General features: G+C 47.9%; 3 protein-coding genes across 3 annotated transcripts; 2 read left to right on the top strand and 1 right to left on the bottom strand.

The window, feature by feature from the left end:
• Positions 1-1,823: 1,823 nt before the first annotated feature.
• Positions 1,824-4,275, top strand: LOC124689716 (chaperone protein ClpB1-like). The gene is made up of 5 exons (XM_047223201.1): positions 1,824-2,894; positions 2,979-3,319; positions 3,399-3,675; positions 3,774-3,971; positions 4,102-4,275. The coding sequence occupies exons 1-5, from the start codon at positions 1,824-1,826 to the stop codon at positions 4,273-4,275; spliced, it is 2,061 nt and encodes a 686-aa protein (XP_047079157.1).
• Positions 4,276-5,372: 1,097 nt separating this feature from the next.
• Positions 5,373-5,952, bottom strand: LOC124686416 (succinate dehydrogenase assembly factor 1, mitochondrial-like). The gene is made up of 2 exons (XM_047220363.1): positions 5,681-5,952; positions 5,373-5,559 (listed from the first exon to the last, which is right to left on the bottom strand). The coding sequence occupies exons 1-2, from the start codon at positions 5,942-5,944 to the stop codon at positions 5,542-5,544; spliced, it is 282 nt and encodes a 93-aa protein (XP_047076319.1). The 5' UTR covers positions 5,945-5,952; the 3' UTR covers positions 5,373-5,541.
• A 4,433-nt stretch (positions 5,953-10,385) lies between these two features.
• LOC124689715 (cytochrome P450 CYP73A100-like) lies at positions 10,386-14,368 on the top strand. The gene is made up of 3 exons (XM_047223200.1): positions 10,386-10,457; positions 12,662-13,545; positions 13,630-14,368. The coding sequence occupies exons 1-3, from the start codon at positions 10,386-10,388 to the stop codon at positions 14,366-14,368; spliced, it is 1,695 nt and encodes a 564-aa protein (XP_047079156.1).
• The last annotated feature ends 209 nt before the right edge of the window (positions 14,369-14,577 follow it).

Below are 14,577 nucleotides of genomic sequence, written 5' to 3'. Positions count from 1 at the left end.
GGGCTAATCAGTCGGCACGGTTAAATAAAGAGAGGAGCCTAGTGGAAATTTAATGCTATTGCAGTTTCCGAGATACTGAGGCTGTCAAGATTTTGCAGAGAAGCCAAGGAGGCGAGGCGAAATGATGGAAGATTCTGCGGCAGTCCTGCTCTGCCGCGACATGACCCGACGAAGGAAAAGCGTAATGATTTTGGAAATGTCATTTCTAAAACCAGGGGGGCATGTGTTATCACCAGAATTTGACCGAGTCAGAGGTGGGCCGCGATCAAGATGGATTTGAAGATATATATATAGAAGAAATACGTGAATCGGCCTTACATGCAAAGTTTGGGTTAGTTGGCCCGTGTATCTGTAATATATTAGGATACGTGTCGGTTAGTTAGAGTTTTACCCGTGCACGGTTAGGTGCACGCCTCAATTAGAAAGTCCCCTGGACTATAAATATGTATCTAGGGTTTATGAAATAAACAACAACCAACGTTCAACACAAACAAATCTCGGCGCAACGCCAACTCCTTCGTCTCGAGGGTTTCTCCGGTAAGCACCATGCTGCCTAGATCGCATCTTGCGATCTAGGCAGACAAGCTCTACCCACGTTGTTCATGCGTTGCTCGTGCTGAAGCCTTTTTGATGGCGAGCAACGTAGTTATCTTAGATGTGTTAGGGTTTGCATTGTTCTTCGTATCATATGCTGTCGTAGTGCGACCCTCATGCATCTAGCCGCCCTTACACCTATCTTAGGTGTAGGGGCGGCACCCGCTTGATCATAGTTTAGTAGATCTGATCCGTTACGGTTGCTCCTTGTTCATCAAGGATTAGTTTAACATCCGCAATAGTTAGGCCCTACAAAGGGTTGGAGGATCCAGCGGCGTGTAGGGTGAAGTTTGCTAGCCCTAGAAAGGATGTTCCGGGGATCAACCTCGTGTTGGTTTTTAGGCCCTGTCTAGGATCGGCTTACGGTCACCGTGCGCGAGCGCGAGGCCCAATCGTGAGTAGGATGATCCGATTATGCGGTGAAAACCCTAAATCGTCGTAGATCTCATTAGCTTTATCTTGATCAAGCAAGACCACCATATATTCGGACACCTTGTACGAATCATGGGTGGAGCGGCTCTTTGAGCCGATTCACAGGATAACCTGAGAGCCGATCGAGGCTCGTATTTAATGTTTACGTGTATGCCATGCAGGAAATTAAGCGAGGCATCATCCACACCTTCCCGACCGTGTATAGGTCAGGTGGCACGCCCTTGCGATAGCATCGGACGTGTGACCAGGAGGCTTTGCGGGCCGTCGCTCTGAGGGACTGGGGCCAGCCGCAGCCCTAGTTGTTCCCGGCTCTACTGTGTTGCCCGTCTCTGCCCGCCAGTGGGTTTCTGACGTCAACAAACTCCTAGATGTGGTTTCCAAAAAGTTTTCATTATAAGGTTTCCACCGGATACTTTCTCCCCCCTTCCCCAGGTCACAAACCTTTTGAACCGGCCTACGGCTACAATGAAGAAGTGTAGCAAGAGATCGAAGGACAAATTTTTGTTCTAACTTGCAAGAAAAGTTACAGTACATTTTTTTGAGCTGGAAGAAAAGTTACAATTAACTGTGCTACATTCCATATGAAGCCGAATCGAAGGCAGGGCTCGATGGCGTAGATGCTTGAGACCATTCCATACGAGTGAAAATATTCCATATAATTCCGATGCTTGCGTCTTCTCGTGTGTTGATGTACTCGGTAGTCGGCAGTCCTATAAATTCAGGTGTCCAAGCAAGAAAAGCAGGCGCGCAAGCAATACACAACACAAGGCTGTTTTCCTGAGAGCCGAAACCCAACGATGTCGGCGCAATGGCAGAAGCCGATGGTCTACGACTGGGAGTCGGCGTCATGGAAGGGCTGCGATTCAGCACAGGTGGGGAGCTCCCTCTCCTCCGTGCTATCGGAACTATGGGGTGCAGAACCACAAGTACACCTCGTCCCCGTGCCGAGCTCTGCACAAATCCCTAGCGCTAGCAGCGGCAGTGGCAGCGTTTGGTCTGGGCTATGGCTTAGCATTACCGTCGGCCTTGTGTCGCTGTCGGCAGGTATGTGTTATGCGGCGTGGGAGAACTACCACCGTAGCGCGTGCCTGCGCACCTACGGCCGGGACATGACGGCCTCGGCCCGCCGGATGGATCCGGTGATCGGCCGCGACGACGAGATCGACCGCGTCGTCTGCATCCTCTGCCGCCGGACCAAGAACTGCGCCGCGCTCGTCGGCGCCGCTGGGGTCGGCAAGACCGCCATCGCCGAGGGCCTCGCCCAGCGCATCGCCGCTGGGACCGTGCCCGCGGCGCTCGCCGGTGCACGCGTGGTGGAGGTCGACCTCGGGGCGATGGTGGCCGGGACCGTGTTGCGCGGCATGTTCGAGAAACGTATGAAGAGCGTGATCAAGGCGGCGGAGGAGGCCCACGGCAAGGTGATCCTGTTCTTCGACGAGATGCACACGCTCCTCGACGCCGGGAGCTCGCGCGTCTCGGACAGCGGCAACATGCTCAAGCCGGCGCTGGCCCGTGGCCGCATCCGCTGCGTCGGCGCTACCACCTACGACGAGTACCGGAAGTACATCGAGAAGGACCCGGCGCTCGAGCGGCGGTTCCAGAAGGTGCACGTCGAGGAGCCCAGCGAGCAGGCCACCGTTGCAATCCTGCAGGGGCTAAGGCCGCGGTACCAACAGCACCATGGCTCGGAGATTCAGGACGAAGCTCTCGTCGCCGCCGCCCACCTCGCTGCCCGCTACGTCACCGACCGTCAGTTCCCCGACAAGGCAATCGATCTGATCGACGAGGCGTGTTCCACCAAAAAGCTCCAGCAAGCCGCCTGCGAACCAGAGAAGAAATCAACTATTGATCCGGATGATGTTGCACGTGTAAGCTTCATGTGATATTTTTCTAGTCATTACTTCTGATTGTTTCAATCTGTCTAATTCTGTAGTTTGGATTCATGTTATCAGGTTGTCAGTCGATGGACCGGGATCCCTGTCACTGCACTTGATCAAGACGAGAAGCATAAGTTGATCCACCTAGCGGACAGATTGCATGAACGAGTTGTTGGTCAAAATGAAGCGGTGAATTTGGTTGCGCAAGCGTTGCTACGTTCCAGGGTCGGCCTTCGTCAATCTGGCAAACCGATAGGCTCTTTCCTCTTTTTAGGCTCGACCGGTGTGGGAAAGACCGAGCTTGCAAAAGCTTTGGCTGAGCAATTGTTTGGGAGTGAGAAGATGTTGGTTCGTTTCGATATGTCTGAATATGTTGGGGCCGGATCTGCGTTACGTCTCATTGGAGCACCTCCAAGGTTTCGTATAACATCTCTATACTATCATGCATTTTGTATACTTAGTTTGACTGATCCTTTTATTCATATTTCTTTACAGCTATATCGGCCATGAAGATGGTGGTCAGCTGACCGAGAAAGTGAGGAGACGCCCGTACAGTGTTATTCTTTTCGATGAGGTTGAGAAGGCAGACCCATCGGTATTCGACATTTTTCTGCAACTCCTCGATGATGGCATATTAACAGATGGCAAAGGACGGACGGTAGATTTTAAAAACACCGTCATCATCATGACCTCAAATCTAGGAGCAGAACACCTAACAGGAATGGCTGACGAAAACACGGTGAAAACTGCACGGGGTCTTCTCATGAAGCAGGTTTGCAAATCCCAAACTACCACATATAATGACCAAAGTATATAGATGCATGCCCATGCCCTGTTTTATTTCACACATGTATGCTTATATTGGTGCAGGTTCAAAAGTTCTTCAAGCCGGAGTTTCTGAACAGACTAAGCGAGCTTGTGATATTTCAGCCTCTTTTAATCAATAACCTAAGGCAAATTGTGAAAATACAGATGAATAGCGTCGTTGCCATAGCAGTTGAAAAGGGTATTTCTGTATTAACAAGTGAAGCAGCATTGGGCGTTATTCTGTCAGAATCATACAACCCTGTGAGTACAACTTTCCTTCAAACTTATTGCACAATTAAGCTCTCACTCACATGACACTCGCACATATTTTCTCTTTATCTCTTTGTATGTTTTGGTAACCATGGGTCCATGCATGCTTGGTCTCTCACAGATGTACGGTGCAAGGCCCATAAGAAGGTGGATCGAGAAGAATGTAATGACAATGCTGTGTGAAATGCTGGTCAAAGAAGAAGCGATGGAAGGCTCGACAATCTTAATTGATGCTACGGACAATAAGAAGAGTCTGAAATATGAAGTGTCAAGGCAAGAGGCCAGCCGCCGGTGAATCAGCAAAAAATGATCGTGGCTGTCATACATGTAGTGACATGGCTGACTATCATCTTTCAGTTGATGTTAATTACATGTAAAACATCTGGCATTTTGGCACTTGGTTGCTAACTGCATATTGGTCAAACTTTCAGTTAGCATGACTGTCGTAGGATTTTCACTCCCTTTGTTCCAATATAAGGCACAAACTTTGCAGTCTTTGATACACATCTTTGACCACTAGTATATATACCAAATTATATGGATTGAAAATGTATAAATAATATCGTTGCTTTTATCTTTGATACACCGCGGGAGCGACTGGAGGCTAGGGTTCCACCATGCCCTTTTATCTCAGACAGTAAAAAAGATGAGGCTCTTACTCCTACGACTACGCCAAGTGGTCCCATGACAGGAGCTAGAACCAAAGCTATACAAGCCAAGGTGAACTCATTCCTTGCTATGTGTGAAATTACTCTCTTTGAATCGCTTGCTCTTTGTGTACCCCGGTATGAACCCCACGACCTACTTCAAACAAGCATGGTGACGGAGGATGAGGAAGGACAAGACACAGATCAAGAAGAAACAAAGGAGACAAAATCCGATGTTAGGACTGTCCAGCGCCTAGCCAAATCAAGCGATCTAGAAGGCATAGAAGATGGTTCTTACTATCAAAAACTACTTAAACAGACATGTGCTATGAACTGATTGTATTTTTAAAGCAGATTAGTTATCTAGCAGGGGATAACAAAAGTTGAAATATGCACTCAGAAATACCATTTAACAATACAACTCAGTTCTGAACTTCTAATACAACGTAATTTCCATAGTTAGGTCACATCAATTTTTCCAAGTTAAAATTCATTTAGCGTAGAAGTCTGCATATATGATAGGGAAATTACATTTGAAAAAAGTACTCCCTCCGTGCCATATCAGTTGGAATGGAGGGAGTAACACCCCTTTGTGACTCTAAAACACATGGTTTAGACAACACAAAAAATAATCAATGTAAATGCTCGCTCACAATTACATTTGGAAAAAGTACTCCCTCGGTTCCATATCAGTTGGTGATAACAGAGCAATTTTATACATGAACCGATATCCAGAAGGCAAGCAGATACTAGGAAATTAATCTAGAGATTTCTACAGCCGATGCGGGAGCTCCAGAAATTTACTGCGTAGAGAGTTTTCATATGTGTGCCATTATACCACACACCGTCAAAAGAAAGTCCTTCACTTCTCATTATCTCCCAGTAGAAAGACCAAAAGCATGATTTGCACAATCTTATGGAGTAGAAGAAACCTGGAAATTTCGACAACCAATGCAAGCATATGAGTACTATTAGCCTAAGAAAGCTTGAATTGTTAGCAAATAGCAGTAGATGATTCGATAGAAAAACAGATACTTTCAATATTATATATACCTTATTTATTCGAAGGGTAGAAAGTCCAGTAATATCAGGATTCTTGAGCTGATCAAGCTGCCGCTTCCCTCTCCTGATCAAGTACTCAATGTACACAAAGTTCCTGCGATCGACGCTTCTTGCATTCTCACGGAACTCTGCTGAGACAACGGACTCGATCATCTGGCGCTCCTCTGGAGACTTGAGCCGTGCTGTCCGAAGGAACCCTCTGTATAATGCCAAGGCCTGCCTCTGGATACCAGATAACTTCAGGCGGGGCGCCATTTCATCCCTGTGAAGCAATCAACAAGACTAGCAATTTTTCGTTTGTCAAATGAGTTATCTCGCAGTGATCTGCATACTTTTGGCAAGGAATGGATGACAACTACCAAACTACTCATGTGACGGACTATTCACCTAAACCCACAACGACAATTACAAAGCCAAACTGCTCAACGTGCTGGCAAGCAAATCCAGAGCAAACGAATTTCACAAATGAAAAAAATCAGGTTAGATCAGTCACAGCATAAGAACAGAATTTTGGAACGGGTTAATCATATTTGCTTGCTAGGACGTACATCAGTTTGGCTTTGTAATTATCTTTGGGGGTTGCACTAGCAGGCTGCAGTATCAAAACCACCGAATGCATCAATGAAAACTAGCAATGGCATCAACCAACATCACACAGGTGTCATGACCATCGAATAACCAAAAAAATTGTGGCAGCAAGCAGCATCACAAGCATCCAGCGGCATCACTAGCATCTATCCAGCAGCATCACAAGCATCTATCCAGCAGCATCACAAGCATCAAATCCATAGGTGGCAGCAAGGGGTGGAAGCAAGCAGCGGCAGCTCACCTGGCGGGAGAACTAAACGACGTTCCTGGACGATCTTTTACGAGGGGGAAACGGGGACCGGCGGCCGGCCGCCGGAAAGGACGCGCGACGAGAAGACGGGCGGCGGCCGCGGACGAGCTCGGGGGGCGCGGCTTCGATCTGCCGGTCACGGGCGGAGAAGAAGGCCCGCGGAAGGGGACCGGTCTAGAGCGGCGGAGGTGGATGCCGGAGGGGCGGCGGAGGCGAGGGGTGCGAAGGGAGCTCCGACGGCGGCGAGGTCAAACGGGCGGCGGCGGTGGGGAACCTAGAAACGCATCTCTCTCGTCTGTCTCGTTCGTTCTGTTCGCACGTTTTTTTTTCACTGTTCGGTAGTGGGTCCCATACCTCGCCAACGGGCCGGACCGGCGCCGCACGGCCGCACGGGCCCAGGAAGGAGCGTCGCGTACCGAGCACGTGAAAGGCCGTTAACAGGGCCTGCAGGCCCAGGCATGGCACCCTGGCTAGGCAGGCCGGCACGCGGCACGTAAGGCTCGCTCAGGCCGTGTTTTGCCTGTTTGGCGAGATTTCGGCCCCAGCGTGAAATAGCTCCAAAAATTCCGAAAAATAATCGAACAAATGCAGAAACATCTAAAAAGAAATTTTGTAAACTGATTTAAAAATATTATATGAGATAAAAAGTGAGATTGACTAGTTGCTCCTACATTAACAAACCTTACATCCCTCACTAAGAAAAAAAGAGTACAACTCGCTTTACAAATCTTGGTTATATGTCTACGTTCCACCTTCCTCGTCCATCCAAGCGGCTTCTTGATCCATCCGAGCATGACGACGTGGTGCCTCACCAAGTGGCTGGTCTCCCATGTTGATGAAAACTAGTGCACATTGCATCTTCTACACACTTCTAAACACCTCTTGACAACATCCTCATTCTCATACACTTCTTGTATGAATAAAGTGTTTCAATTGGAAACAATTCTCCTCCTATTTTGCAGGACATCAGTCATGTGTGAGGGTGGCACTTGAGTGAGTTTTGAAAATGAGAGGGGTGGGCTGAGAAGAGCCAAGAGAGTGTGAGAAATGAGATGGGTGGACTGCTCTATTTATAGCAAGAAAGAGAGACCAAGGGTAATATGGAACCAAAGTTTGTACAAAGATAATAAAAATGGCCTTCAATATTAGTTGTCTCATCAAAACCTTCCATCTCTAGGGAGTAAGAGAGTACAAATAGCTCTAAAAGGAAAATAAAATTACAAAAGGAAAAAAGAATTACAAACAGAAAATAAAATTACAAAAGGAATAGAAATACAAAGAGGTCTTGAGGTCATAGATTGGAACGCATATACGCGTTCTCGGTGGTGTGTTAGGCTCTCTCCGTCTAGCTTTCATAATAATTTGTGATTTCACCATATCCTTGGCAAGGCAGTGTCTTCCATCGGCAATTATTCTTCCACGCAGATTGAAAAAAGACTCTGATGGCACCCTTGAGAGGGCTACCGATATTACATCACATGCTAATATGGAAGGCACGGATATGTAATCCTTTTTCAAGCCACTACATTATGTCAAACTCGTCGTCATCATCATCATTGTGTGGGACTAGTTCACTATTGTACTTAGCTAACTCCCGGTCACCTGAAAATGCAGGACTTGCTTTTGGTTCTATGGAAGAGCTCGAGGTGGAGGTAGAGGAATAACCAAATATCGTGCCCCACACCTTTTTCTTCCATATTGCACTTGGTGCTGATAGAGGCATTTGTCGCTGAAGTCGTGCATACTTGGGTTGTACTTACCATAAACTTCATAAAGTTCATCCCTTACTTCCGTGAAATGTCGGTCACCGGACACATTTATGGTAAGACTTAGGGTGTGTTTGATCTGGTTCCCCAAGTAACCCTGCAAAAATATTGGGGATCCTTGAGGTTTTGGTTATTGTTTGGTTTGTAGCTAAAATTTTGGCTGCCAATGGATATCCACTTCTCTCACTCACAAATTCTTTCCAAATAGTTAGCCACATTTAGGCTGAGGATTCCTTGATCAAAAAGTTGGCAAGCCAACTCTTTCAAAATATTTGGCAGGGCTAGTATGGGCACAAACCAAACACACCCTTAACATCGAGAGAACATAAGCCAACGCTCTAATTTTAGCCATAGGATCCAAAATAAATGCAAATACATCCAAGAAAGGAATTTATTTCCAATATTTCAAGCATTTAAGATTCATTTTCCCAATAACTTCAAGTAAAATGGGATAATTTTCGTGCTTTTAAGTGTTTGAAAATTTAGAAAATATGATGCGCAATCGGAAGAGATGCGGGATAATAAACCCAAGAAAAAGCGACAGTTGATTCATAGAAGGTCTCCAAAAACGTAAAAGTTGTTTCAACAATGTGCCAACTATGTAGGGTTCCAGACATCGTTTATTAAAATTTATGACAATGTACATTTATAACAACGCAATACCTAGCATAATTAGCAAGTTGTGGATTAGAAGCGTTCAATGACCCAATTGTCATGCATAATTGACCAATATGTCTGGGTTTTTTTAAGCATAGTTTTAGCAATAATATTAATTATATGAGAAGCACAACGTTGATGCGGTATTTTTGATGCATATACTTCAAATGAAAGGAGTGATAATATTCATTAAAGTGGTATTAGCTGAAGCATTATCCATAGTTATTGCACAAAAAAAATCTCCAATACCAAAGTGATCCACAACTTTAAGTATAGCATTGTTCTCATCAGTATGTGCTACATCAATTAATTCAAATCCGGTGACTCTTTTTTTTTTGTAGTTTCCTAGAATTGCTAACATAATGAGAAACTAGAGTAACATAATATTGCTTATCTCCACCACTCCAAATAAAATTGTTACGGAGACAGAAAAACTTGATAATCTTAACTCTTCTTTTATGGCCGTAAGACCTTGTTTTGCTATTTTTTCATATCCCTAGATGTAGTTTGCCTAGAGACCGGTTAAAAATCAGGAGTATGAGCAGTTCGAATATGTTCAACAAAAGTCGAAGACTCACCAAAACCTTGCATCTCTCTGATGATTTTGATCATGGATGAAAATACTTTGTGAGACGCGAGGGTTGAACTTGATCCTGCTCTGGATCAATGTGGCCTCTCTACATCCTACTTGAGGTGGATCTTCAGTTGCCTTGCCATGTGGCCCTCCTCCCTTCCTCGTTGAAAAGAAGCGAGTGCAACCTGGATGGAAACACTTATCTCTAGTCTTCCCGAGACCATCACTATTCACATATTCTTCTTCCTCGAAGTGTTGCCAATCATCAAGGTTTATTTTTTACTCCTTTTGGAGCAGGTGACGGTTGAAGTGCTGGCAGAAGTGGAAGAATTTTGGCTATATGGAGGTGCGTAGGCATTGTAGTTGATGTGATCGTTGTCACGGTTGGGAGAACGGGCGTATGGATTCATGGTGGGGATGTTTGAAACCCCAACTGGTTCATAGAGAAGACATACTTCTTGGAATCATCCATGTTTGAGTGTGGAAATGGAATGTTTTTTGAGTGTGGGGAATGAGAGGGGTAGGCCCTTTTATAGCGAAAATTTGGCCAATTCGAAGAACAATGGCCCATCCAACGGCCTAAACCTTGAAAACTACACTAAACATGACAAAAAAAAGAACCCAAACCCTAGGCAATGTCATCCAAATCAGGAAAACAGTAGCCAACGGTCGGCCATGTCACCTAGCTCCTACCCCCGCCTTCAAACGACCAATACATTTCTCGCCTGGAGCCTCCCCCGTGCCTCCCCGATGATGGAATGGCGGTTTCAAGCGAACCCACACGTGTGTTCGACATGTTTGGCGTGCCGCCCGCGTGTCCCACGGGCCGTCGGCCTGACGGTCGCGACCCAGACATGACCCATGCTTGCCACAGGCTTGCATGAGCCTGTCAGCCTGCGGGCCGTTCCGCCACAAGAATGGCCCGTTGGCCAGGTATGGTTGCTCCCGAGCAAGGAAAACTAGTACCGTTTCGGGTGCTTTTTGATGACATTTTCCCGGTTAGAGCAAATCTAACATACCTCGTAAAAATCCTAAACTCTTGCAATGATTGGTTTTTATGACTTCATTATTTAACATTGCCCTGCACATATCTCATATATTTTTGAAACACTTAAGAAATTAAGGTGTAACATAGATTTAACACCCGCATTGGTATATACCCACTTTCGGGGACCAAACCGATGCTCTCCCCTTTTCCTCTCGAAACCCGGCCTTGGGGCGCTGATCTTTCAGCCCGCACGCTCGCGCGCATCGCCACTGCCTCCTCCTACCACCTTTGATTTCAGTTGTTGCCATCGACTACGCGCCACCATAAGGTCACCCGATGCCCGCCGTACGCATCCACACCTCTGGGGCAGCTCACAGATCTATTCAACGACCGAAGAGACCTAGCTCGCGGCCGCCATGAATGCCTCATGGAGATCCAATTCGTCCATGTCGGAGCTTTAGGCGCCTCGATTCGGCTGCACTAGAGCGGTAGTGCCGCCACCCCTTCCGTTGATTTTGTATAAGCTGCCCCAATTGATCATCCTTGCCTGTCGTCGGTTCCCTACGGACCCAGAGGTAAAATTAATTTGATTTGATGTTTTGCGGCAATTCTTCGGTGTTTTGCATGCATTTTAGTTTAGTGAAAATCCCTTTTCAGGTGAGTTGAACGTTGAGCCTGAGTGTGCAATTTCTTACGAAGACTCATCATCCTCGGACGATTGAGATATTGAGGATTTGCACTTCTATGACGACGTTGGGAAAATGATTGTGTTCCTCGCAGTGAAGAGGAGCTCGAGGATAGAAGGAAGAAGAAGCGACGAGAATTGACATATGGACATCTGTAAACCCTCAGAACTATGCGCTCGGCCATGAAATGGTCATGCGTGATTATTTGTTGTTGAAGTTAGTGGAAGCTTGCAAGGCCAATTCTCGTTTTTTTACTCACTAGAGGAACCTTGCGGGGCTGAATGGATTCAGCCGATACCAAAAGATCTCGGCAGCTATGTGAATGATTTCATATGGCATTCTGGTGGACTACACTTATGATTATTTTTGCATTGGCAAACAAACTACTCTTGAGTGTGTGCAGATGTTTTCCAAGGTGATCATTCCGGTGGCGGAGCCAGAACATCAAAGCAGTGTAGTCATGTTAAAGTTGTGTAGTCAAATATATGTATTTATCTAAATTTTTAATTATATTCTACATACTTCAAGCTTGTATTGCCAAAAAGCTGGGTAGTCAAATGACTACACAGCCAAAGAGTGGCTCCGCCACTGGATCATTCGTGTGTTTGGTTTAGTGTATCTTCGAGGTTCCAATGAAGAGAAAATGAAGAGATTGGTGACGATCAACGAGAAAAGAGGTTGGCCAAGCATGTTTGGCATCATAAATTGTAGAGGTGTATTGGAGATTGAAGAATTGCCCTTGGGCATGACACAAACAGTACACTGGAAAGAGTCATGATCCAACAATTTGTTCTTGAGGTTGTGGCATAGCAGAACTTATGGATTTGGTGATATCAATGTTTTGCAAAGTTTTCATTTTTTAATAGGCTAGCTAGTGAAGATGCTTTGGCTTGCAACTACGTCATCAATAGGCACACAATGGACTACTATCTTGCAGACTGACATCTATGCTTCATGGTCAAAAATTTGTATCACTATTTCGCAACAAAATGAAAATTGTTAAAGATCGATGTTACATACTATGAAAATAATTATTACATACAAACCGCTTTTACCACACTTAAGACACGTGAAATTTGCTCACTTAAGTTAATCCAACTAATCTGAAAGGTGGCTAATGGATGGCCATTTTATAATCGACTGATGCCTAGCCCTGGCCTTGTTTTTACCCATGGAGCGTGACCAGATGAGAGTGGTCAAACGAATTTGCACCTACCTCTGGAATTCTCAACTCTGACCACACGGGCACGCCTTGAGAGGGTGCACTGCAGGCAAATCCACGCATGCTTCCGCCTACTCCAACTGACGCCTACCCTGTTTCCCACATCGGCACACGGGTTTCAGTTCAAAACCATCGAACTTAGCGGCATCTCGTCGTTACACAGCCTTTCCCGCGCCCACCAACCATCGCCAAGTCCACGGCGCGGGTTATATAAGCACATCACCGCTACTCAAACCCACAGGATTCAACCAGCACCCAATCGCAGCTCAGCATGGCAGCCACGATGGCCGTTGTCACGGCCGCCGCCTCCGTAGCCGTGCACTGGCTCCTCAGCTCGTTCCTCCAGACACCGCCGCATCCCGTGCTAAGCTTCATTGTATCGGCCTTCCTCGTCGTCGCCATCGCGGCGGTGGCCGGGAAGCGTGGCGCCAGCAACGCGCCGCCGGGGCCAGCGGCCGTGCCGGTGTTCGGCAACTGGCTGCAGGTGGGCAACGACCTGAACCACCGCCTCCTGGCGCGCCTCTCCGCGCGGTACGGTCCCGTGTTCCGGCTCCGGCTCGGCGTGCGCAACCTGGTGGTGGTGTCGGACCCGCGGCTCGCCACGGAGGTGCTCCACACGCAGGGCGTCGAGTTCGGCTCCCGCCCGCGGAACGTCGTGTTCGACATCTTCACCGCCAACGGGTCCGACATGGTCTTCACCGAGTACGGCGACCACTGGCGCCGCATGCGCCGCGTCATGACGCTGCCCTTCTTCACCGCGCGCGTCGTGCAGCAGTACAGGGCCATGTGGGAGGCCGAGATGGACCACGTCGTCTCCGACCTGCGCGCCGACAAGATGGCGCATGTCGCCGGCGTCGTGGTGCGCCGCAGGCTGCAGCTCATGCTCTACAACATCATGTACCGCATGATGTTCGACGCGAAGTTCGAGTCCGTCGACGACCCCATGTTCGTCCAGGCCACCAGGTTCAACTCCGAGCGCAGCCGCCTCGCGCAGAGCTTCGAGTACAACTACGGCGACTTCATCCCCGTCCTCAGACCTTTCCTGCGCGGCTACCTCAACAAATGCAGGGACTTGCAGACCAGGAGGCTTGCATTCTTCAACACCAATTACGTCGAGAAGAGAAGGTAATAATACATTGCGTTAACTGATTTGATTCGACACTGGGTAATGTACCACAGCTAATTAAATTGTTTGTGAATGTACAACAGAAAGGTGATGGACACTCCGGGAGACAAGGACAAGCTCCGGTGCGCTATCGACCACGTGCTGGCAGCGGAGAAGAGCGGCGAGATCACGCCGGAGAACGTCATCTACATCGTCGAGAACATCAACGTGGCGGCCATCGAGACGACGCTCTGGTCCATCGAGTGGGCGCTCGCCGAGGTCGTCAACCACCCGGACGTGCAGCGCAAGGTCCGCCGCGAGATCAAGGACGTGCTCGGCGACGACGAGCCCATCACCGAGTCCAACATCGGCAGGCTGCCGTACCTGCAGGCCGTCATCAAGGAGGCGCTGCGGCTGCACTGCCCCATCCCGCTGCTCGTCCCCCACATGAACCTCGAGGATGCCAAGCTCGGCGGCTACGCCATCCCCAAGGGCTCCAAGGTCGTCGTCAACGCGTGGTGGCTGTCCAACAACCCGGAGCTGTGGGAGAAGCCAGAGGAGTTCAGGCCGGAGAGGTTCATTGGCGAGGAGAGCAGCGTGGACGCCGCCGTCGGCGGCAAGGTGGACTTCAGGTTCCTCCCGTTCGGCATGGGACGCCGCAGCTGCCCCGGTATCATCCTCGCGCTGCCCATCCTCGCCCTCATCGTCGGGAAGCTCGTGAGGAGCTTCGAGATGGTACCTCCGCCGGGCGTGGACAAGCTCGACGTGAGCGAGAAAGGCGGGCAATTCAGCCTGCACATTGCCAATCACTCCGTCGTCGCCTTCCACCCCATATCTCCATGAACTGGGATTCAGATCGCTTCAGCCCAAAAGTCTAGTTGCTCTAGATACAAAATTTAATTCCGTTTTGCTCTACAGGTAAATTACGTCTGATTAAGAGGCGTTCTACATTATTGCTTCTAAGTTTTGAAAAAATGTATTTTCGAAATAGAAATGTATTATCATTCATTTTGACAAATGTGAGGTATCATGCTCTGCTTTGTTTGCTGTCA

Source organism: Lolium rigidum, chromosome 2, assembly GCF_022539505.1.
Source record: "Lolium rigidum isolate FL_2022 chromosome 2, APGP_CSIRO_Lrig_0.1, whole genome shotgun sequence".
NCBI classification, from domain to species: Eukaryota; Viridiplantae; Streptophyta; class Magnoliopsida; order Poales; family Poaceae; genus Lolium; species Lolium rigidum.
Note: the sequence above shows the minus strand (reverse complement) of the source record. Positions and strands in the feature narration are given on the sequence as shown.

What these genes read in the sequence shown, in the direction of transcription:
- LOC124689715 (XM_047223200.1), top strand. Translation starts at nt 10,386, where the DNA reads ATGCTTGCCACAGGCTTGCATGAGCCTGTCAGCCTGCGGGCCGTTCCG. An exon ending in AAGAATGGCCCGTTGGCCAG is followed by an intron (nt 10,458 to 12,661) that starts GTATGGTTGCTC and finishes TCAAACCCACAG; the next exon opens with GATTCAACCAGCACCCAATC. An exon ending in AATTACGTCGAGAAGAGAAG is followed by an intron (nt 13,546 to 13,629) that starts GTAATAATACAT and finishes AATGTACAACAG; the next exon opens with AAAGGTGATGGACACTCCGG.
- LOC124686416 (XM_047220363.1), bottom strand. Translation starts at nt 5,944, where the DNA reads ATGGCGCCCCGCCTGAAGTTATCTGGTATCCAGAGGCAGGCCTTGGCA.
- LOC124689716 (XM_047223201.1), top strand. Translation starts at nt 1,824, where the DNA reads ATGTCGGCGCAATGGCAGAAGCCGATGGTCTACGACTGGGAGTCGGCG. An exon ending in ATCCGGATGATGTTGCACGT is followed by an intron (nt 2,895 to 2,978) that starts GTAAGCTTCATG and finishes TCATGTTATCAG; the next exon opens with GTTGTCAGTCGATGGACCGG. An exon ending in CTCATTGGAGCACCTCCAAG is followed by an intron (nt 3,320 to 3,398) that starts GTTTCGTATAAC and finishes ATTTCTTTACAG; the next exon opens with CTATATCGGCCATGAAGATG.